The sequence below is a fragment of the Protomyctophum parallelum genome (genome assembly GCF_964188405.1).
Source record: "Protomyctophum parallelum genome assembly, chromosome: 7".
Taxonomy (NCBI): domain Eukaryota; kingdom Metazoa; phylum Chordata; class Actinopteri; order Myctophiformes; family Myctophidae; genus Protomyctophum; species Protomyctophum parallelum.
Window position 1 is genome coordinate 8,465,197 of NC_139705.1, and position 22,850 is coordinate 8,488,046.

The 22,850-nt window shown below is 47.6% G+C and overlaps 1 protein-coding gene across 1 annotated transcript in view; it reads left to right on the forward strand.

The window, feature by feature from the left end:
- The window catches only part of plxna2 (plexin A2), a gene marked incomplete at its 5' end in the record, with an annotated part of 223,411 nt that overhangs the window by 115,241 nt on the left and 85,320 nt on the right, over window positions 1-22,850 (forward strand). Inside the window, 6 exons of the mRNA XM_083768883.1 lie at window positions 2,841-3,028; window positions 3,825-3,976; window positions 14,331-14,448; window positions 15,870-16,006; window positions 18,905-19,072; window positions 22,652-22,745. Of these exons, the coding sequence (XP_083625009.1) occupies window positions 2,841-3,028; window positions 3,825-3,976; window positions 14,331-14,448; window positions 15,870-16,006; window positions 18,905-19,072; window positions 22,652-22,745 (857 nt within the window). The remainder of the gene's footprint in view (window positions 1-2,840; window positions 3,029-3,824; window positions 3,977-14,330; window positions 14,449-15,869; window positions 16,007-18,904; window positions 19,073-22,651; window positions 22,746-22,850) is intronic.

Here is a 22,850-nt window from a genome sequence, read left to right on the forward strand (position 1 = left end):
AGTGCCTGGATGGTAACCGTAAGGTTGCCAGTTTGAACCCGGGCTCCCCCAGAGTTACTGTCAAAGTGTCCTTGAGCAAGACACTGAACCCCTAATTGCTCCCGATGTGCTAGTTGGTGCCTTGCATGGTTTCCGCTGCCATCGGTGTATGAATGTGTGTGTGAATGGGTGAATGTAATGCACAATCTATGTAAAGCGCCTTGGATAAAGGCGCTATATAAATGCACCATTTACCATTTATGATTCACGGCTGACAATTCATCTGCTGAGTGGAATGGAGGTTTTCTCACAACATGGATTAGCAGTTCAACCTCTTCCCTTGTCTTGAGCCACTATAGGCGCGCAAAGGCTTCCGTTATACAGCCTCTGGGGGTGTGTCGCAGAAAGTTCTCTCCTTGCCAGTTTTTCGCCGGCTGATAACGCACCTCTGTCCTGTCATCGTCCCTATACTTCACCTGTCATCCATCAAGGCTGATAACGCCGGAGTGGCACTCACTGCCTGCTGACTCAAGGCATTTTGTTCTCCGCTCCAGTGTTGTTTTCGTCGACTAAAACTAAGACAAGAAATGCCCGTCGACTACCTTTTTTCGCTGCAGAAAACGAAATGGAAACTAAATGAAAACGAAGCTACGGTGACAAAAACTAAAGACTAAATGTACAGACAATTTCGTCATCAAATAAAAACTAGACTAAAATGTTAGGAAGGGACTATAGTGGACAAGAGATCCAGTATGAATCATTTTACACTTGGTTGCATGCTGAAAATAGCAGATCTACAAGCTCACAACGTGTCGCGTTGTGATCTTGTAGATCTGCTATTTTCAGCATGCAAAGTTTCAGCGAGTGTAAAATCAGTCATTTCGACGGCGTCGAGGCCCGCCAGAACACATTTTAGTCGACTAAAACAACTGCAGAATTAGTCGACTGAAATCTTATGATATTTAGTCTTATACTAAAACTAGACTAAACACTTAAACATTCCAGGTGACTAAAATATGACTAAATGGAGTTTCATTCCGAAGACTATGACTAAACTAAAATAGACATATGCTGCCAAAAACAACACTGCTCCTTTCTTATTCAGCCCCGCATGCTTTGCTCTCTCAGCCCCCCCCCCCCCCTAAAAACTCCCATATACATTATGTAACCATCGCTAAGTCCACTTCAAATAGCTGCCATCATCTCCTGACATGGATATATTTAGCTGTTGTTTCCTTGCCCCTCCCGAACCCACCCTGCCTACCCGAGCGAGCAGCGCTAAAAGATTCATGTATTCAGAACCCCGAGGCGGTGCACTGACACACTTACTTTACATCCAGAGCAATTAATGCATTCTGGGCGGGATAACAAAACCTTTTTAGCATCATGCTATGCTTCAGCTATTGAAAAATAGCAGATCTACAAGCTCGTAGCGCGCCACCGAGTGGCGCGCTACGAGCTTGTAGGTCTGCTATTTTTTTTGAAAAAGATCGAAGAACGACTGACATTAGAGACGTAGCTTTTTTCAGAAAACTGTCGGGATGTATAGAAGACTTTTTTTTTTTTAGAATCTGATCTCAGGTCAGAATGGGTTAATGTCCACTAAATCTAGATTACAATACCGGTCGTCCCGGTGGGACGCCGCAGTGCCCCATAGCAGCGCTACGACTCCAGGAAAACGCTGGTTTTTTGGGGGGGGGGGCACGTCTCCCAGAGCTGACATCATTCACACAGTGTATAGTTTGCGACTCGAGCTGAGGCATGAGGGCAAAACACCCAAAATGTCAGCGGGGCTGGGGTTTTTTTGAGTGGTGCAACCACTCCTATACAACCAGCAGTGTCCGCCGTGCATACCTACCTATCTATGTGTATATCTGAGCACGAGTATTAGTACTTATTAGTACCAGTAGGGGGCGCCAGAAACAGAGAGAGAGAGAGAGAGATAGCGCTGCAGCCTGCTCTGTTGCCTGATAATGAGAGAGAGAGAGAGGTGGGGGGGGGGGGGGGGGGGCTGGGGGGGGATTGCACCACTCAGTTCACACAGGTGTGATTTTTTTAGTTCCATTTGACATACAGTACTTAGTTTAGACTAGTCGTTGGTTAGACATGGGTTAGGTTTAGGTGTGCTGCTCCCCCGTGGGAGGTTAGGTTTATAGGGTGAGGGTCTGAGATACTGTAGGTTGTAGTTGTGACTAATGACCGGTCTAAACCGATGACTATAGTCTAAACCAAAAACTGTCTGAACTAAGTACTGCACCCTTCCATTTGTATACACTCTCAGAGTTGAGTTCACATTCTGAATGTTACTGTGTGTAACTTCTGCCGGCATTACTAGAAATAGCGTCAGTGTTGACGTCTACGAGCTCACGATGCGATGCACTTGTGACACGATGAGAGATTGGGGAGTTTTCGGTATATGCGACGACACTGTGCACATGCAACTAACTATATATAAAGCAACTTATGTATAAATCGGGCTTACAGTACGTGGCTCATGCATTATTTCATCTCTTTTCCCGTCCCATCCCTCTCGCCCCCTTTTCTCCTCGTTCACCACCTCCTCCTCTCCTCCTTTCACTTTTAACCCATTTTTACCTGAGATCAGATTCTAAAAAATGTCTTCTACATCCTGACAGTTCTCTGTGTTTCCGTGTCAGTCGTTCTTCGATTTTCAAAAATAGCAGACCTACAAGCTCGTAGAGCTTGTAGGTCTGCTATTTTTCAATAGCTAAAGCACGACGCTAACACCAAAAGGGGTTCCTGCGCAAAATGGGTTAACTCCCCTTTGTCTCTCTATCCCCGTTCCCTCGGCTCCGCACACTCCCCCTGACCCAGTCCTCCCTCTCCTCTCTGCTCGAGAGGAGGAGGCTGGACGGTGGCCAGGTCTGAGCCTCAGAGGGGCTCTGCGGCACAGAAGGCAACGTGCCACCCCAGTGCCAAGGTCACGCTGGGCAGCCATATTGTATTTTATGAGAGGGTGGTCTGCGCTAAGCAGGGATATGGCCTCTTGTTTAGATTTATCGTCCATGGCAACGGCGGCAGCAGGCGTGTATCCAGAATGTTAATGATTGCTCACCTTTTTTCTCAGTTTTTGTACTAAGAGGAGGCTCTTATCGTTGGCTTCGTTAGTGCATATAACTGATTTAAGGAAGAAGTTCTACTTATTGGAAGATTATTGGACTTTTCAAGGTTCACGTGGGAGTTTGTGTGTGATCGAAATTGTTTAACCCATTTTGGGCGTGAACACATTTTGGTGTTAGCATCATGTCGTGCTTTAGCTATTTAAAAATAGCAGATCTACAAGCTCATAGGTCTACGAGCTTGTAGGTCTGCTGTTTTTGAAAAATTGAAGAGTGACTGACATAGACATTTTTTAGAATCTGATCTCGGGTCAGAATGAAAACTGTCAGGATGTAGAAGACATTTTTTAGAACCTGATCTCGGGTCAGAATGAAAACTGTCAGGATGTAGAAGACATTTTTTAGAACCTGATCTCGGGTCAGAATGGGTTAAGGACTCAGAGTGCCATTATCTAGCCTTGTTGCGATCGTGGACTCTGGCACGATGACTCACCATGCTATGTACACGCTGACATTTTGTCATTTTGGGGACAGAGGGTGGATGTAATTGCTATTCTCCCCAACCATCCTGACCAAGATAGAGCCAGCACCGGGTATAGAAAATGTGCTATATAACACATTATGCTGTCCATAAATCACCTTTTTGTTACTTTTTACTCACAGGAATGGAGAGAACAACTTTTGAGAGTCACCTTGGCTCCCAAAGCATCACAACGTTTCTATATAATACTCTGATCCGTTTGAACCCGTTGTGTCATTTTGCAGGTGACTCCCGTGGCGGGACCACCAGAGGGTGGGACGCTGGTCACCATCCACGGCATGAACCTGGGCCTGGCCTTCGCCGACATGGTGGGGAACGTGGAGGTGGCGGGGGTGAGGTGTACCCCCGTCGAGGACGGATACATCATCGCTGAGCAGTAAGTCACAACCTGCAACACTCGGTGAAAACCCCCCTCAGCGGTAATTTAAAACCCATTTTGACCTGGGAACGATTCTAACAAAAAAATGTCTTCTAAATGCTGACGGTTATCTGACAAACCTCATGTTTCTATGTGTGTCAGTGGTTCGCAAACGGTTTCATGTCAAGAAACCCCCAAAAATATATGAATTTGCCCCCCGTCTGAAAATATGTTGTTCCAGGGACCTCCCCCCAGAAACGAATATTTGAGTTAAAAAACGTTCACTCTGAAAGAACATTTGTGCCACATTTTCACGACTTTTCAAAAATAGCAGATCTACAAGATCATAGCTGGGGCGAGTAATAAAGAACCAGAAGCAATCAAAGCGCTAGAGATAAGGCAGGCAGAAAGTGACTGGGGACTGGGAGGGTTTTGAGAGCGCTGATCTCCTGAATCACAAGTACTTCGGGAGCAGACTCTCAGGTGGACTTGCTGGAACAGAGAGGCTTCTGGGAGGACTTACTCACGGATATATGACTCATATTTCCCTCCCCTGTCCCCCCCCCCCCAACTGCCACACTACTCTATACAGATTCCCCTTTAAACCATTCTGACCTGAGATCAGATTCTATAAACGTCTTCTACATCCTGACAGTTTTCTGATAAAGCTATGTTTCTATGTCTGTCGTTCTTCGATTTTTCAAAAATAGCAGACCTACAATTAAACTTGGTTAATCACTTAATCCAATCAGGACTTTTGTTCTAAAATTGGAAAATAAAATGTTGCCTATATACGCATACTTTCCAATGCAATGTGAATTTTCCAATTAGGTAATATTATTGCAACATATAGTAAAACAGCACAGTTTAGTTATAGTTTGGCCGTCTCAACGTGAAAATTGGAAAAGTGATCTTGACGTCGGAGAATTAGAGGGAAAAGTGATTTACCCATTTTGGGCGTGAACCCATTTTGGTGTTAGCATCATGTCGTGCTTTAGCTATTGAAAAATAGCAGATCTACAAGCTCGTAGCGCGCCACCGAGTGGTGCGCTACGAGCTTGTAGGTCTTCTATTTTTTGAAAAATCAAAGAGCGACTGACGTAGAAGACATTTTTTTAGAATCTGATCTCGGGTCAGAATGGAAAAACTGTCAGGATGTAGAAGACATTTTTTTAGAATCTGATCTCGGGTCAGAATGGGTTTTAAGCACGCATCCTCACCCGTATACGCGTCTGCCCCTGGGTTCTATTTCGTCCCTGCTGACCGCCAGAGGCGGTGCTTTAAGCACTGAATACGTCCCTTCGCGCATGCGCAGTCGAGTATTTTATACCAACAATGTCGGTTGACCCCGTGATGACCCGGAGTCGTCTATAACTTCCGGCAGTCGTCCGGGGCTCAGTCCCTAATTTCTTCTCGCTTTGCGCAAGTTGTACATAGCACAGAGTTCTACAGCAGAATTAAACTGCACGATAACAGAACTATTGCTTTGCTACTACTAAGTCGCCGGTAGTCCCGCGACCATTGTTGGTCGGAGCTGTGACGCGTGCGTTCGCCCTCCAGGGACTGCGACTTAATACTACTATTATTGTATCGTTTTCGAGTGGAGCTGGGCTTCACATCGTCTTCTTTCCCCGTGGGAACAAGGTAAGCAGACAACCCCTGTTCGCATAGGCTGCGTGCGCGCTGCTTCCCTGCAACACACACGGTCGCGTGCTACAAACGTCAAAGTTGAACGGATAGCTCGTTCTCTTTGACAGCTTACGCTGTCTTGTTTTCCCACGAAGGCTGCGCCGCAGTGCTGGTGACGGCAAGCGTTAGCGCTACCCGCTCCCAGCACGTGAGTCGACGCTAGTATTATTTGTTTACTACTTACCTATACTACTTATACTTATACTACTTATACTTATAAGTGTACTTATCTACTGCTATATTACTCTGCCTCTCTGAGCGAGTCTTTGCTGGCACTGGCCAGCTATATAGCACCGCCGCGTGCTACAAACGGCGACCTGAGCGTCCCGTTTAGCACCCGTCAAAGTGAACGGATAGCTCGTTCTCTTTGACAGCTTACGCTGTCTTGTTTTCCCACGAAGGCTGCGCCGCAGTGCTAGTGACGGCAAGCGTTAGCGCTACCCGCTCCCAGCACGTGAGTCGACGCTATTATTATTTGCTTACTACTTATACTTATACTACTTATACTTATACTTATACTACTTATAAGTGTACTTATTTACTGCTATATTACTCTGCCTCTCTGAATGAGTCTTTGCTGGCACTGGCCAGCTATATAGCACCACCGCGAGGTTACGTCAGTAACCCCGGTTATATGAATTGGCTTGACTGATTTAGTCACTTGTTCTCAAATAGTGTACTTTAATTTCGGCACAGAGCCATTGCCACTTTATAGGTTGGTTTTTCTGAAATTATATATATATAACTATATCATTATATATATATCATATATACTGGTCTCTGCTAGAGCACCCCTTACCTGGCATAGGCGGCGTGCGCGCCCCCTCCCTCCAGCTAAGCGGCCTTTAGCAGCTACAGTAGCCTCTACTGGCACAGGCAGCGTCCGCGCTCCCTTCCTACCAGTTTACGGCTCCACCCCTAGCGACCACTAGCGTCCGCGCTCTGGGCTACATCTGCGGGTTTCCAATGGACGAACCCCGCCACCACCTGTGCACCTCCTGCCAGGCTCCTCTGCGGCCAGAGGATGGGCATGACCTCTGCCCTGGGTGCCTTGGCCCCCAACATCTGAGGGAGGCACTCGGTGACAACCCATGTCACGTGGACGCAGGAGCGTCCAATCTCTCTCGCCGGTAATGAAGGCTAACAAAACCCTCCCCGGACAGAAGATACGTTATCGTTTAAAGCGGCGCTATCCCCGCTAAACAGACGTTCATATGATATCATATACTTATCATGGCATAACCTCCTGTGTGTGGGTAAAGGCTGCGTTCGCGCCGCCTCCCTGCTCTGCATACGAGGTCTGTTCGACTGTGAACGCTAGCGCTTATTATAAGCGACTATAAGACTTGCCGAAGGATAAGAACACTGTCATATTACCTTCGTTTGTTAAACACGCTACTTTTTAAGCTTTGTTTAGCCCCTGCTGGTGATGGCAAGAGCCTTGCTGGCCAAAGCCATATACCGATATTGGCAGCATTCAAGCTTAACTGCTTTTGCGAATAGCTGTATTGTTGTTATTATCAGCCCGGTACAGGAGCAGCTTCCTGCGTCCTCCCAGGGTATTGATGTTGCTACCAGTATAGTTTGTAGCAAAATAGTATTAACAGCTACTGGTGTACATAGCCTGTCTGGTTGTTAACCCAGCTGGCCCCCAGTAGTGGGCCTAGCTGAAGCTGCTACCAGTATGTCTGGAGCTCAAAGCTCCATTAACAGTTTTTTGCATATACAGTGGGTGCAACCTGGTTTGTTCCCACAGGTCGGATTAGTGCCCCTGGGTACCTGTAGGTCCTATTAGCCCAGCTGGTCCCCAGCACAGAGTATCTGGCGCTGCTGACAGCGTAGCTCACAGCTGCTACCAGTAGCTTAAAGTTAAAGCTGTTTATGAACAGGCTATAGCTTGTCTTGTTTTTTAGTAGCCTAGCTGGTCTCCAGCATAGCTCTCTAACTGGCGCTGCTACCTGTAGTTGTAGCCCAAGCGCTTATTATACTATTGAAGATAAAAAGCTATCTGTATATAGCTTGCCCTACTGTTTGTTGGCCCAGCTGGTACAGGGCAGGCAGCGTATGCGCTCCGCTCCTCCAGCATACGGCCAGCTTGATGTTACTTACTACTAATCGTTTGTTAGCTCAAGCATTTATTAACAGCTATTGGTGTATAGCTTGTTATGTTCATTAGCTGCAGCTGATACAGGCAGCGTACGCGCTCCCTTCCTTCAGCAGGTGGCCCCTATCGGTGGAGCTATCGGTTGTAGCCTTTTCTCCAAAACTAGCTTGTGTCGGTTTATTTAACCGAACCTGGCTGGGGTAGGCAGCGGTAGCGCTCCCTCCTCCCAGCATGAATGCGTAGTAGTGCACACGTGACTAGTGTATTGGAAGTGTCTTTTGTTTCGCTCTGGACTAACAAACATAAATAATAATGCACTGGAGTTTGGATAAGCGTCATAGTGCCGTGATAAACGGTCACATAGGAAACACTACAGCTGCTACATAGCAGCGTCCAAACCTTGACTGAAGGCTACTTTATTATCATAAATTATAAGTAAGCCTCCGCCGGGGGTACAGGTAGCGTAAAGCTCCCCTCCCCCACCGCGACCATGCAGGTCGCACAGTCTATCTAACAGCAACGTTTGTGTGCTGTTTCTATGATGCACTTTACATCTGGTTGAATCTCAAAGTGCTGCAATGAGCATTTGCATAAACGTAAATGCATATTCACATGCTGCGGCAGGTATAGCAGCATTCAGTTTTTCGATTAAGTCATTATATGCCGATCTAAGTTAAAGCCTCTGCTGGCACAGGCAGCGTACGCGCCCCCTCCCTGCAGCATATGGCCAACACCTAGCAAACCAGTAGCGTCCGCGCCCGGGGCTAGTTGGGACTGGTGTGCACCGGCCGGTCCAAAGGAACCGGTGCCACCACAACGGAGAGCACCCACTTTCGTACCTCGAAAGCCTCTGCTGGTACAGACAGCGTATGCGCTCCCTCAAGCATATGGCCAACACCTAGCAACCAGTAGCGTCCGCGCCCTGGGCTAGTTGGGACTTGTGCGCACCGGCCGGTCCAGAGTAACCGGTGCCACCACAATGGAGAGCTCCCACTTTTGTACCTCGTGTGAAGCTCTCCTTCAGCCGTGAGCCGACCTTGGTCCTGCCCCGTGTGCCAGGAGGAAAAGGTCTGACCGCTGACTACAGCAGATCCGAGAGGGCTCAGCTATCTGCAGAGTTGGCCCGCATGAGGGCCATGCTCACTTCAGATAACACCTAGGCACCTCGGAGGGTGCCGAAGCGCCTACCTCTCCGATGCCACAACTGACTCGAGGTTGATGTGCTCTCCCCGACAGCTTAAGCTACGCACTTCCATGACTATGAGGAAGATGCAGAAGGCGGTGCCTCCCAGGCATCAGAGCCGGCCTCCCACTTCTCAGCTCATGCGCATAGCCGTGGAACGCATACTAAAGCAGGCAGTCGGCTCCTCCAAGCGCCTTCTTCTTGCTGTCTTCGCCGTCCCCCACGCCTGTACCTGAGACAGCTACAGGCCTGCCGGGCGAACGATCAGGGCCCTCTCCCATCTCTATACCGATGGTGAAATCCTGGCAGCCCTGCCCTGATTGGGAAAAGTGTCCTGAGACAACCCGTTGCGACGTGACACTTTAATAGATTTGAACGCACAAGGCGATAAGGGCTGGCCTGGGTTACATGCCAGCCACCAAGCCTGTCATTGCATCCCTCATTGTGTTCCCCAACGAGGCCCGGCGGCAGAACGCTAGGTGACCTCGACCCCAGTGCAGGAGCACAGACAACCTGCTCACTGGGGCCTCCCGTTCACACTTAATAGTGGCAACGTTAATACTGGCTCAGTCACCTTTGGTGTGTCACTGGAGGCATTGGCGTCATGTCCTCAGAGCGTGGGCGGCTGATGTCCATCGTATCTCTAGCCCGTCGCCAAGTCGGGTTTTCACAGTCAAGCTTGACTGATGAGCCTGGGCCAACTCTCCGTAGTCTCCCTGAGGAGCCAGGAGCACTAGGTGGTGCAGCCGGGCGAGAATCGCCGGAGCGAACCATCCAGGGGGGGAAGACCAGGCTGCAGCTTGCAGGCCTACGACACATCCCGCCTCCCAAAGGGCCGAGCTCCAACATTGATGAAATCATCTTGACTGCCCTCGGAGCTCGCGTATCACCGCCGGCCCACACTAGAGGCCAGCATGTTCCCTGGCGTCCCACGCAGGGACCTGACTGTGACTGTGACTTTCCGGGCTGTGCAGTGCCTTCTGACGCCAGCCCCCCATATCCGGCGGGTCAAAATGGCCATTATCAGCAACATGACGAGAGCCCTACTATCAGACCAGGAGTGATGTGTCCTCCTGCCCAAGGGCGCAACAGAGGCTGTATATCCTCAGTCACACTAAGGGAAGTCCGATCTACATACTTCCTCGTGACGCAAGACAGACGGGTGTCGACATGTCTTGAATCTGATGGGACCCATATGAAGTTTATGCCAGTCTACTGGGCCGAACACGGCAATGTGCTGGAGCGGCAAGTGGTGCGCTCCGCTCTATAGCACACATTCTCATACTCATGGGACCTTAACCGGGTACTGGACGCCCTGTGCGGGCCTACCTTCGAACCCTTGGCACAGGCAGAGCTGAAGTGGGTGTCATGCAAGACAGCCCTTCTCCTGGCCATTACATTGGCAAAGCGTGTCAGTGAACTGCACGCTCTGTCAGTCAGCGAATCATGTCTGAGGTGGAACGCAGACGGCTCGGGGGTCACGCTGTGGCCAAACATAGCATTCCTCCCGAAGGTGCTGTCGCAGGCTCACCTCAACCGGCCTATCAGGCTGGCTCGATTCAACCCCCCACCTGGGGAGCTGACAGACAAACTGGAGCTGTCGTGCCCAGTCCGGGCCCTGAGAGCCTACATTGAAGCTACTGCACGCATCAGGCGAGCAGAGCAGCTGTTCTTTTGCCATAGTGGTGTGAACAAAGGCGGCGCTCCCTCCAAGCAGCGCCTGTCCCACTGGATTGTAGACACAATCAGCCACGCCTATGAGGCAAGTAACCTCCCCGTACCATCAGGGGTACGGTGCCACTCTACAAGGAGCATTTCCACATCATGGGCTGCCATGAGAGGGGTGCCCTTGGAGGACATTTGTGCCGCCGCCTCATGGGCTTCGGCAGGCACTTTCTCAAGGTACTACAGGGTGAATGTTGCCACTCCCCACCCAGTGGACGTGGCCCTCTTCCCCGAATCCTCCGGTTCTACCCTTTGAGGTCTGTAATCAGGATTCCTCGTGACTTGGCTGGTATAAGTCATTCAGTGCTTAAAGCACCGCCTCTGGCGGTCAGCAGGGACGAAATAGAACGATAGTTACGTATGTAACTACGGTTCTATGAGTCCTGAATGACCGCCAGAGGCACTCTTGTCACTCAGAATCCTCGTGTTCTCGCGAGAAGATTCTGTAGGGACTGAGCCCCGGACGACTGCCGGAAGTTATAGACGACTCCGGGTCATCACGGGGTCAACCGACATTGTTGGTATAAAATACTCGACTGCGCATGCGCGAAGGGACGTATTCAGTGCTTAAAGCACCGCCTCTGGCGGTCATTCAGGACTCATAGAACCGTAGTTACATACGTAACTATCGGTTTAGATGTAACACACTCAGGGCCTGCAGACGCCAATGCAGCGCTAACAAACCGCATTCTATGCGTAGTCACATGCGCTTCCACCATCTCTTCTATCTTAATGAAGACTGGGAGCCGGTCCAGATATAAGACCGTCTGTCCCTGACATTGTTGTTTTTCTCCCCCCAGCCCACTATAACCCGGTGTCTCTCTCTCTCTCTCTCTCTCTGTATATATAGCTCCGCCAGTGACTAATACAATCCCCACAACAACAGCTGTGTGTGTTTACTTGTGTTTACTTCCCCTAATTGTCCCACACTGTGCATACATCACGGCAAAAGCCTGTCCACCGCGTTCACCCTGAACTAATGGAATGTGGCCACGGCACTCCATCATAACTGCCTCATGCCTGGATTACACCCCGGGGCTGGTTACACAGACACAGCCCCCCCCCCCCCCCCCCCCCCCCCCCCGGCAGCACCTTATGGTTGTTTAACCCCTTCTGACCTGAGATCAGATTCTATAAATGTCTTCCACATCCTGACAGTTTTCTGAAAAAGCTGTGTTTCTGTGTCGGTCGTTCTTCGATTTTTAAAAAATAGCAGACCTACAAGCTCATAGCGCGCCACTCGGTGGCGCGATATGAGCTTGTAGATCTGCTATTTTTCAATAGCTAAAGCATAACATAGTGCTAACACCAAAAGGCGTTCCCGTTAAGAATGGGTTAACCTGGGCAGGTGGATGGAAGCCTCTGAAAGGGGGGGGAGGGGGGGGGGGGGGGGTTGCGGTACAGACTGCCAGGAATCCCATATCCCTGGAATGCGTTTTGGGGGGGCTGCAGCTTTATAACCCATTCTGACCTGAGATCAGATTCTATAAAATAAAAAAAATGTCTGTTTGAAAATAACAGTTTTCCGACAAAAGCCATGTTTCTATATATGTCAGTCGTTCTTCGATTTTTTTTTCAAAAAAATAGCAGACCTACAAGCTCATAGCGCGCCACTCGGTGGCGCGCTATGAGCTTGTAGATCTGCTATTTTTTTTAAATAGCTAAAGCATAACGTATAACGCTGAACACCAAAAAACTGGTTCTCCCACCGGCTAAAATGGGCTAAGCTGGCGCTGCAGATGAGCACGGCGAAGCAGGCGTTAATGCGTCGTTCTAATCGCTATAACAACGCGCCAGAACATTGGGCTCTGCAGGTAGCAGTAGCTGCTGTGACACAGGGCTGCTGACACTCATGCACGTACACGTCGATACAATTTCTCTCTCTCTCACACACACACACACACACACACACACAGTCACACACACACACACACACACACACACACACACACACACACACACACACACTCACAGACACAGGCTATCATAGTCATGGTTCTCAGAGGAGTTGTTGTTAACCTTAATTATTTCACTGGCCTGCTATACTTCTGCCCCCCTCGGTAAAAGAACGGCTCAGCTGCTGGCTGTTATACGCGATCACCGCTTTAACCCTTTGACACTTTCTGCTGCCGATGCGTTTACAGACGTGCACATGTATCTACGACGTGCCCTTCTGCCCCTAACACACACACACACACACACACACACACACACACACACACACACACTGTACACTGTAGTCCATAGTACAATACACACACCCATACATGCTCACACCGCTCGCCTCTATTGAGCGTTATATATTGATTTGAAATTAAAATTTTGTTTTTTTGTAAAAGTAACCCAACCGTATAAAACTAAGCGTGGCCCATGTATAACAGGTGTGTCTCTACTCTCTCTGCTACCATGCTGTTTACTGCATGGGGAGCTGTGATTGAAATGCCACTCAATGTGCCACTGGCAGTAGGCAGCGATTTGTCAGCAGTGACAGCACTTTAACCCAGTTATGGGACAACGACGGGAGTGAATTCATCTATGTATTATCAACACCATGCTTATAAAAGACCAAAAAGCACCAAGAACAATCAGAAACATCGCGGTGGAATGAATCCAATAACCCCGCGTGTGAACCCGCCTCAGTACAGTAGTTTTACGTTTAACCCATTTTGCGCGGGAACCCATTTTGGTGTTCGCATCATGTTATGCTTTTAGCTATTGAAAAATAGCAGATCTACAAGCTCATAGCGCGCCACCGAGTGGCGCGCTACGAGCTTGTAGGTCTGCTATTTTTGAAAAATCGAAGAACGACTGACATTTTTAGAATCTGATCTCAGGTCAGAATGGGTTAAAGGGGAATCTGTATAGAGTAGTGTGGCAGTTGGGGGGGGGGGGGACAGGGGAGGGAAATATGAGTCATAATATCCGTGAGTAAGTCCTCCCAGAAGCCTCTCTGTTCCAGCAAGTCCACCTGAGAGTCTGCTCCCGAAGTACTTGTGATTCAGGAGATCAGCGCTCTCAAAACCCTCCCAGTCCCCAGTCACTTTCTGCCTGCCTTATCTATAGCGCTTTGATTGCTTCTGGTTCTTTATTACTCGCCCAGCAGTTGTCTCGTCAATAGATAGTCCCCTGTTTTATTATTATTACGTTGTTTGATCTGACCACCTGATCGCGTGCTATGATAAACCTTTATAGACCCCGTCGGTGTCAGGTCGGGGTGTCTGCTGTGAGTGTGATTTACTTATTTAGTACCTGGTTTTGTGTGGGGGGGGGATTTACTTCATTTGGAGAATAGGCGTCGTGCAGTGTGAAGTGACAAAAAGTAAAAAAAGAAAAAAAGTAAGTCTAAAGTAGTCAGGGAGTCGATGCAAAAGAACAGCTAGCCGCAGAGCCATAGTTGACTTGCTCCGCAGACTTTCTGCAGAGCGTGTACAGCTCAATTTCAACTCAAGTGCTTCTTGAATTAAGCCCCGAGGAGGAACGGCCGAAACGTAGCTTCTTAACATATTTGCATTGTGATTAGTGTGGTTTTGTTTTTACAAACTACACACATGGCAACTATCGATATTATGAAGGTTGTGGACAGGGAAGCCGTATTTTGGAGAAACAAATGGCTGTGCTGTGACTGTTCTGGTGTGATTACTGACATGGTGATTTCTTGTGTCTCTTCCTAGGATAGTGTGTGAGATGGAGGCGGCTCCCCCCGACCTTCGGCCCGGCCCGGTCCAGCTGTGTGTGGGAGAGTGCCGCCCGGAGCTGAAGACTCGCTCGTCGCAGCTCTACTCCTTTGTGGTACGACTGGGAAACTCTCTGAATCAATCTTAATCAATCCCTCGTACTTTCACATAGACACTTAATTTAAATTGAAATGGGACTAAAATAGGAGTGTTTGTTACACCTATTTTATGCCCTTCAGTATCTAGTCTTAATTCAAACTGTAAAATGGGGGGAGGGGGGGGGGGGGGTATGCATTTACATCGTAGGCATAGTATTATAGTTTTGTGTGGATGGCCCTTTATGCTTTTAAAAAGAACATTCGACTGAATTTCTACTAAGCATAGTTTCCTTACAGCTGTTTTCAAATAACCCAAATGTTTTCGCCTGCAGGAACTGCATTTTCTAGTTACTGAATGTTGTTCAAAAAAGAGCACATACAGTACAAACATTACTAAAAGGAGGAAAAAAGGACCGTAAAAAAAAGTATTGACCTAAAATACAAGATACTCAAGAAAACAAATGCGAGTGTGTACAGTACATGTATGCGTGTGGTACACATGCAAATGCTGTGTGTGTGTGTGTGTGCGCGCGCGTGTGCATGAACGTGCGTGTGTGCGTGCGTGCGTAGGTGCGTGCGCGAGTGTGTGTCTGTGCATGAATGTGTGTTTTAGTCTGCCAACTCGTGTGCTATATGCGTTTGAGTAGGTGTATGCGAGTGTGCACTTTGATGTTGTTTTATCTATGTGTGTCTCGGGCCGATCGAGCGCCTGTCTGTTTGGATATTTCCCCCATCTGTCTGTCTCTGGGCGTGACTGGAGCTCTGACGGAGGCCTGCCTGCCTGCCTGCTGTTGTAAACACTAGTTATTTTCAGACCGTCTTTAAAACACATCTCAGCAATGCACAGAGGGACGGATCTCACAGAGACTGTAAGAGCTTGATGCTTTCATTCTCTCTCTCTCTCTCTCTCTCTCTCTCTCTCTCTCGGACTGTGCTGCACTGCATGGTCATATGAATGACTATTTGCTGTGGCCCTCCTGTGATAATGGAGAAAAATGTACACCAAGAATACATTTAAACCGAGGATGTCACATGCAGTCACAGACTTTGCTTGTCTATAGGTGTTGTAATTCTATGTTGTGTTCTAGTTGTTTTGGTTCTGTGTTCTCGTCTTCCCCAGGTGTTTCTCATGTGTAATCAGCCCTCCTGTGTATATTAGTCTCACCACACCACCATAACGTGACAGAGGATTTTACAGTTTAATATGGCGAGTGCGACCGAGAGCTGAAATATATTGATTTTGTTTCCTCTCTCTCTCTCTCTCTCTCTCTCTCTCTCTCTCTCTCTCTCTCTCTCTCTCTCTCTGTCTCTCTCTCTCTCTCTCTCTCTCTCTCTCTGTCTCTCTCTGTCTCTCTCTCTCTCTCTCTGTCTCTCTCTGTCTCTCTCTGTCTCTCTCTCTCTCTGTCTCTCTCTGTCTCTCTCCGTCTCTCTCATCCAGATACCATCAGTCACAGGTGTGTTCCCTAGCAGAGGGCCGGAGTCGGGGGGCACCAAGGTGACGATAATGGGGGAGAACCTCGGTGCCGGCAGCAGCGTCACCGTCTTGTTTGGGAACCAGACATGCGAGTTCTATGGGTGAGACTCTCTCTCCTCCTGTTTTGCCACGAGAAATGTAACACGCATAGAATGTGTAACTTAACCCATTCTGACCTGAGATCAGATCTGCTATTTTTCATAGAGCAAGCACGACATGATGCCAACACCAAAATGGGTTCCCGTTCAGAATGGGTTAATGTTTCCTGCTCCAGAATCATAATGGATAACCACTTCGGCAACAAGGTTACTCTGAGACGATCAGACCCATGTCGCACTAGGTTTGTGGAAAACTATCGGCAATGCTCTGAGCAACAGGTCGAGACTTTGACCATTTTGACCAGGCATGGCTCTGTGACGTGCCGAAACGCGCTCTATGCCATGCTGCTGATGGAGAGAGACGGGCGCTTTCTCTCATGAAAGGCGTCATATTGTGAAGCTTGGGTGCCTGGCTGTGACGTCCACGATGCCAACGCCACCTTTTGCATCACGGTGCGGCAGATGTAAAGACCATTCGTTATCGACGGAAGCCCGCGACAAGTTTGTAGCAAATTTGTATAGCTCGCGAATCGCGATGCGACAATGCGCTGCTCCGTGCTTTGCCGGTTGTGGTTAGGTTAGGGATTGAGGTTTCGGGGTCAATAGTATGTCGGAACTATAAAGCCTGTATACCCTCGTCAACATGGCGCGCAAAAGGTCGCTTTTGCCGTAAGCATGTAGACGCAAAAGATACCTGCTCGAAAAAGAGATTTTGAGTTGACATATTATGATAGAATAGTGGTTTCCCAAATGGTGGGCCATGAGACAAGTCCAGGTGTGCCTTTGGATTTGGTTAAAGCCACTTGCCATTATTACTTCAATTCAGTTTTATACACCCAAAATATATATTCTAACTACTATCGAACTGCGTTCAGTAGTCATTGTGTTATCACTGACAGAAGAAAAGGGAAGAATGGCGACTTCCACACAATAAAGATTATTTCTATCTATTTTATTTATTATTTCCCCCTTCCCCAGATTATATAGTTATTATATCCGTTACGTAAGAAGCTTTCTGTCCTCTCTCTCTCTCTCTCTCTCTCTCTCTTTTCCTGTGCTTTTCTTCCCTGGCATTAGCATGAAACCTCCCCTGGGGAAGCCTCTCTCTCTCTCTCTCTCTCTCTCTCTCTCTCTCCCTCTCCTCAGCCTGTCGTAGACTGGTGTAAATCTTAATAAGGTTTTGATGACCTCCCATCGTCAGAAACCCTCTAATAATAGCTCCCAGAAACCTGCTGCACTCATGGACCTCTCTTCAATTGCCTCCTGGTCTCTCACCCTACCTCTCTCTCTCTCTCTCTCTCTCTCTCTCTCTCTCTCTCTCTCTCTCTCTCTCTCTCTCTCTCTCTCTCTCTCCTGGTTCTACCCTCCCTTCCTCCCTCCTCCCACCCTTCCTTACTTCCTTCCTCCCTTCCTCCCACCCTCCCTTCCTCCCTCCTTCCTCCCTTCTCCCACCCTCCCTTCCTCCCTTCCTTATCCACCCCCTGAACCCCTCCCTCCCATATTCCTCTTCCTTCTCCCAGGTATCTATTTAAAGCCATGCTGCGGTATAGTTTGATGCTGTATAAGGTTGAGGAGTCAAGCCATGCTTTAATGAGATATGGGCTAATTACTGCGTTCCTGGCTGCAGTGAGGAGGGGGTCTAAAACGCAGGCACGGCGCTGTTAATGAACTGGGACGCATTCACGTGTTGTTTTCGTCGACTAAAACTAAGACGAAAAATGTTCGTCGACTACCTTTTTTCACTGACGAAAACTAAATGGAAACTAAGCTATGACGACTAAAGCTAAGAATAAATATATCGACAATTTCGTCATGAAATAAAAACGAGACTATAATGTTAGGAAGGGACTAGTGGACAAGAGATCCAGTATAAGTCATTTTACACATGGTTGCATGCTGAAAATAGACGATCTAGACCGGCTATTTTCAGCAAGTATAAAATCTGCCATTACGACGGCATCAAGGCCCGCCAAAACACATTTTAGTCGACTAAATCACCTGTAGATTTAGTCGACTAAAATTGCGTGACATTTAGTCGACTAAAACTAGACACTAATACATTCCAGGTGACTAAAATGTGACTAAGACTAAGTGAAAACTATTCAAGAGACTATGACTAAAACTAAAATAGAAATTTGCTGCCAAAAGCAACACTGGTGGGCAGGTATACAGTAGCAATGGTGAGGGAGGGAGAACAGCACACAGACACTGTGTCTTATCGGTGTACAGTATGTGTTTGGTTACGTGCACTACTAGGGCATGCATGTGTGACTGTATCCATGTGTGTGTGTGTGCGTGCGCGTGTCTGTGTGCGCGTCCTTTTGTGAATCTGCTTGTAGATCTGCTATTTAGAAAATTTGTGAAAATGTGGCGCAGATTTTTGAATATAATATTTCAGTGCGTTTTAACTAAAATATTGGCTTCTGGGGGGGGGGGGGGGCCCTGGAACTACATATTTTGTGATGGGGGGGGGGGGTCCGTGGCCCAATGGAGATAATTATGGGGGTCCTTGGCATGAAAAAGGTTGAGCACCGCTGACATTGAAACATGTTTTTTCAGGATTTAGAAGCCTTTCTTTTTATCGACCTCTGTCCAAAATGGGTTGACTCTGCCTTTACTATTTGTATCCTTGTGCAGTATATGCTCTCCTTTATGTGGACATGACATGACTTTTGGTGTTAGCATTATGCTATGCTTTAGCTATTGAAAAATAGCAGATCTACAAGCTCATAGAGCGCCACCGAGTGGCGCGCTACGAGCTTGTAGGTCTGCTATTTTTGAAAAATCGAAGAGCAACTGACATAGGAAGACATTTTTAGAATCTGATCTCGGGTCAGAATGGGTTATGTGGACGTGACTAAATTGTTAAAATGTGTGTCTTTGTGTGTTGTCCACGGCCAGACGGACCATGACGGAGATCGTGTGCTACTCGGCGCCCTCCCTGTCGGGCGTGGGCTCGGTGCAGGTCACTGTGGGGGTGGACCGCGCCCAGGTCAAGGAGAGCCTGGCCTTTGAGTACATCGAGGACCCCACCGTCCAGCGCATCGAGCCAGACTGGAGCATCGCCAGGTATAACTGCATAGTAACTATACAGTATATAGTACAGTGTACCTCCACCTCCCTTCCACTGCACCACGGACTGTGCATGTGCATGCCAGGGTTTTGTTCTCGCAGTACTTATAGTTTAGACAGTTTTTGGTTTAGACTAGTCATCGGTTTAGACCGGTCATTAGTCCTACACAACTACAACCTATCTCAGACCCTCACCCTAAACCTAACCTCCCATGTCTAACCAATGACTAGTCTAAACTAAGTATGCACCCCATATTATCGGGGCGCATAGTTAGTTCAGACTAGTCATTGGTTTAGACATTGGTTAAGGTTAGGTTTAGGTGTGCTGCCCCGTGGGAGGTTAGGGTTTAAGGTGAGGGTTTGAGATGGGTGGTTGTAGTTGTAGGACTAATGACTGGTCTAAACCACTAGTCTAAACCAAAAACTGTCTAACCCATTCTGAACGGGAACCCATTTTAGCATCATGTTATGCTTTAGCTATTGAAAAATAGCAGATCTACAAGCTCATAGCGCGCCACCGAGTGGCGCGCTACGAGCTTGTAGGTCTGCTATTTTTGAAAAATCGAAGAACGACTGACATTTTTAGAATCTGATCTCAGGTCAGCATGGGTTAATCAGACCAGTGTGTGTCCAGTGGAAACCTCGTATGAATCTGATCTCAGGTCAGAATGGGCTAAACTAAGTACTGCGCCCCATATTATCCCCCGTCAATAAATCCACTTCCACCACCGCAGACAAGGTTTCCTTCCTCAGCTCTCTTCTCCAGAGCCGTATATAGAGAGGAGCCAATCCATCGGTAATAAGCAGACACGGGTCAATAGCACACCTTCAATTACTGTTCAGCCTCTCGTCCAATTAGTGGAATAGAGTCTGGTGGAACCGCCACGGGCGGCAGATTGGACAGGTTGGCGGAAGCTGTTTGGAAGACTGTTCTGGGCAGCTCATGAGAAAACAAGTGATTTCACTGTGATTGTTCTGGTATACGGTGTGTTTGGCAGACGGAGGACACATCACACGCTGTCGCGCTAAAAAACAACTAGAGCTGAAGGAGATGAGTCGCAGTCGGGGGCAGAGAAGAATAACGGCTCTCGTCAGAGATGTGTTTTAAAGCCAGAGTTCTACTTCCAATGTTTTGTGAGCTTGCTAGGCATGTAACGATACACCCAACTCACGATACGATACGTATCACGATATGAGGTTCACGATACGATTTTTCACGATATTTTCAACACAATTATTCTCCAGACAAATAGTAGCATTACCTTTCATGTAAAATTACTTAATTTCTGACTGTGCAACAACTGTAAACATGCTTTCACATTTCTTCATTTCTTTGACGGCATCTTAGGATAGATGTAGACCTATTTGACGGTGCAGAAACATCTTAGGATAGATGTAGACCTATTTGACGGTGCAGAAACATCTTAGGATAGATGTAGACCTATTTGACGGTGCAGAAACATCTTAGGATAGATGTAGACCTATTTGACGGTGCAGAAACATCTTAGGATAGATGTAGACCTATTTGACGGTGCAGAAACATCTTAGGATAGATGTAGACCTATTTGACGGTGCAGAAACATCTTAGGATAGATGTAGACCTATTTGACGGTGCAGAAACATCTTAGGATAGATGTAGACCTATTTGACGGTGCAGAAACATCTTAGGATAGATGTAGACCTATTTGACGGTGCAGAAACATCTTAGGATAGATGTAGACCTATTTGACGGTGCAGAAACATCTTAGGATAGATGTAGACCTATTTGACGGTGCAGAAACATCTTAGGATAGATGTAGACCTATTTGACGGTGCAGAAACATCTTAGGATAGATGTAGACCTATTTGACGGTGCAGAAACATCTTAGGATAGATGTAGACCTATTTGACGGTGCAGAAACATCTTAGGATAGATGTAGACCTATTTGACGGTGCAGAAACATCTTAGGATAGATGTAGACCTATTTGACGGTGCAGAAACATAATTGCCTTCCTTGATGTATTAATGAGCATCAATAACGACCATCACCTGTGTCACAGACACACACAGCTCCCCTCTGCAGGCCTCTACTACTGAGTCTGTCTCATTTCTCTCCAAAAGCACGTGAATATGATGGAATATGATTACAGCTCAAATGTAATATCACACTAGCCCCCCTAAAAAATATATTAATAATAATAAATTTTTATAAATCGATACATATCGTCTGGATATAATATTGATATATATGGATCTATGGTATATCGTTACATGCCTATAGAGCTTGCAGATTGCCTGTTTTCTGTGCGCGGCACCACCACAGGTCGAAAGAGGGAGTTGGGTGTGCACAGATCTCACCTAATCCTCGAAAAGTCTCGGAGGAAAGAGAGGAAATAAAAGTGCAACTCTGGGGCTCTCTCCACTTATAGTCAAACCACAACCAGAGGCAGAGGGGTCGAAGTCTGTAGTAAGCTGCATGTTCCCAGAAAAACCACAGGAAAAGCACAAATGGAAATGAATAATGTACAGGTCAGCATTAGTCTCCTCTCCCAAGTAGTGCAGCCCCTATCCGCATTAACCCACAAATGGGTCCGATGCACACGACACACACACACACACACACACACACACGCACACACACACACACACACACACACACACACACACACACACACACACACACACACACATCTGACAATTCTGAATGCTCCGCGCGTCTTGTCTATAGTTGTGCTGCCACGGTCCCACAATGCCTGTCATCTTTCTTCACAATGCCGACCTTGACCAACACGACAGCAGAAAGGAAAGACCAGACAGGGCCCGACACAAGCCATGCAGTCTCCCCTCCATTGTTCGCGCACCTTGTTTTGTACTGAGGTTTCTACACAACATGCTAACTGTGCACGCCTCTGGCTGCCTCTGTTGGTATTTCAAAGATGCGCGTGTGCCTGTTTGATTGTATGCGACAGCTACTGAAGTCAGAAATAATCTCTAATCATCATTCCCTGCAACCAAAGCGTATTATCTTCACAAAGAAACCTGGTGGAGAAGCCCCCAGTTCGAGACGCCCTTATTTTTTTTGTGCTGATGGTGAAACTTTCCAGAGAGGGCCTGTTTATGGCAGGAGGTTTAGGTGAAGGGGAGGCTCTCTCTTGTTTGTTTTTCCTCTTCTTTTTTCCTTTCACTCATTGTCGACACATTTCTGCTCGATCGCCGTAGGTACGTTTACAAAGGGCCGGTCAGGATTTCAGAGAGAGAAAAATAAATGATTTAAAACGATGCTATGCTTTTGCATCCTGAGTCACCGGCATAGCCCTTCTCTTGTTTATCTATGCTGTACATGAACCCCCCAGTGTTCCTATTTTGGGGGGGAGAGAGAGCTCTCTGCAAATATAGAAATGAGAAAATACAAGCTACAATTAAGCCCACAACGTGCCGCAAGCCCATGCCATTTCTGCTCGTCTGCGAGTGTCGTCAAAGGCCCTAGTATATATAGACCCCAGTGTATAACTCCGGCCGACAAGGTGTATATATATATATATATATATATATATATATATAAGGTTCTTACAGTATGTGATTCTGTTCTGATCCAGTGGCCACACGCCCCTGGTGGTGATCGGGACCAACCTGGACGTGGTGCAGGAGCCCCGGATCCGAGTCAAGTACGGCGGACGAGAGACCGTCAATGTGAGTACAGCGCCGCTCATTTTACCGCAAGCCTACTGTAAGCTCTCTGTGTAAACACAGAGAACGGTCCAGAATACACCCACTTACTAAGCCACGTATAACGTC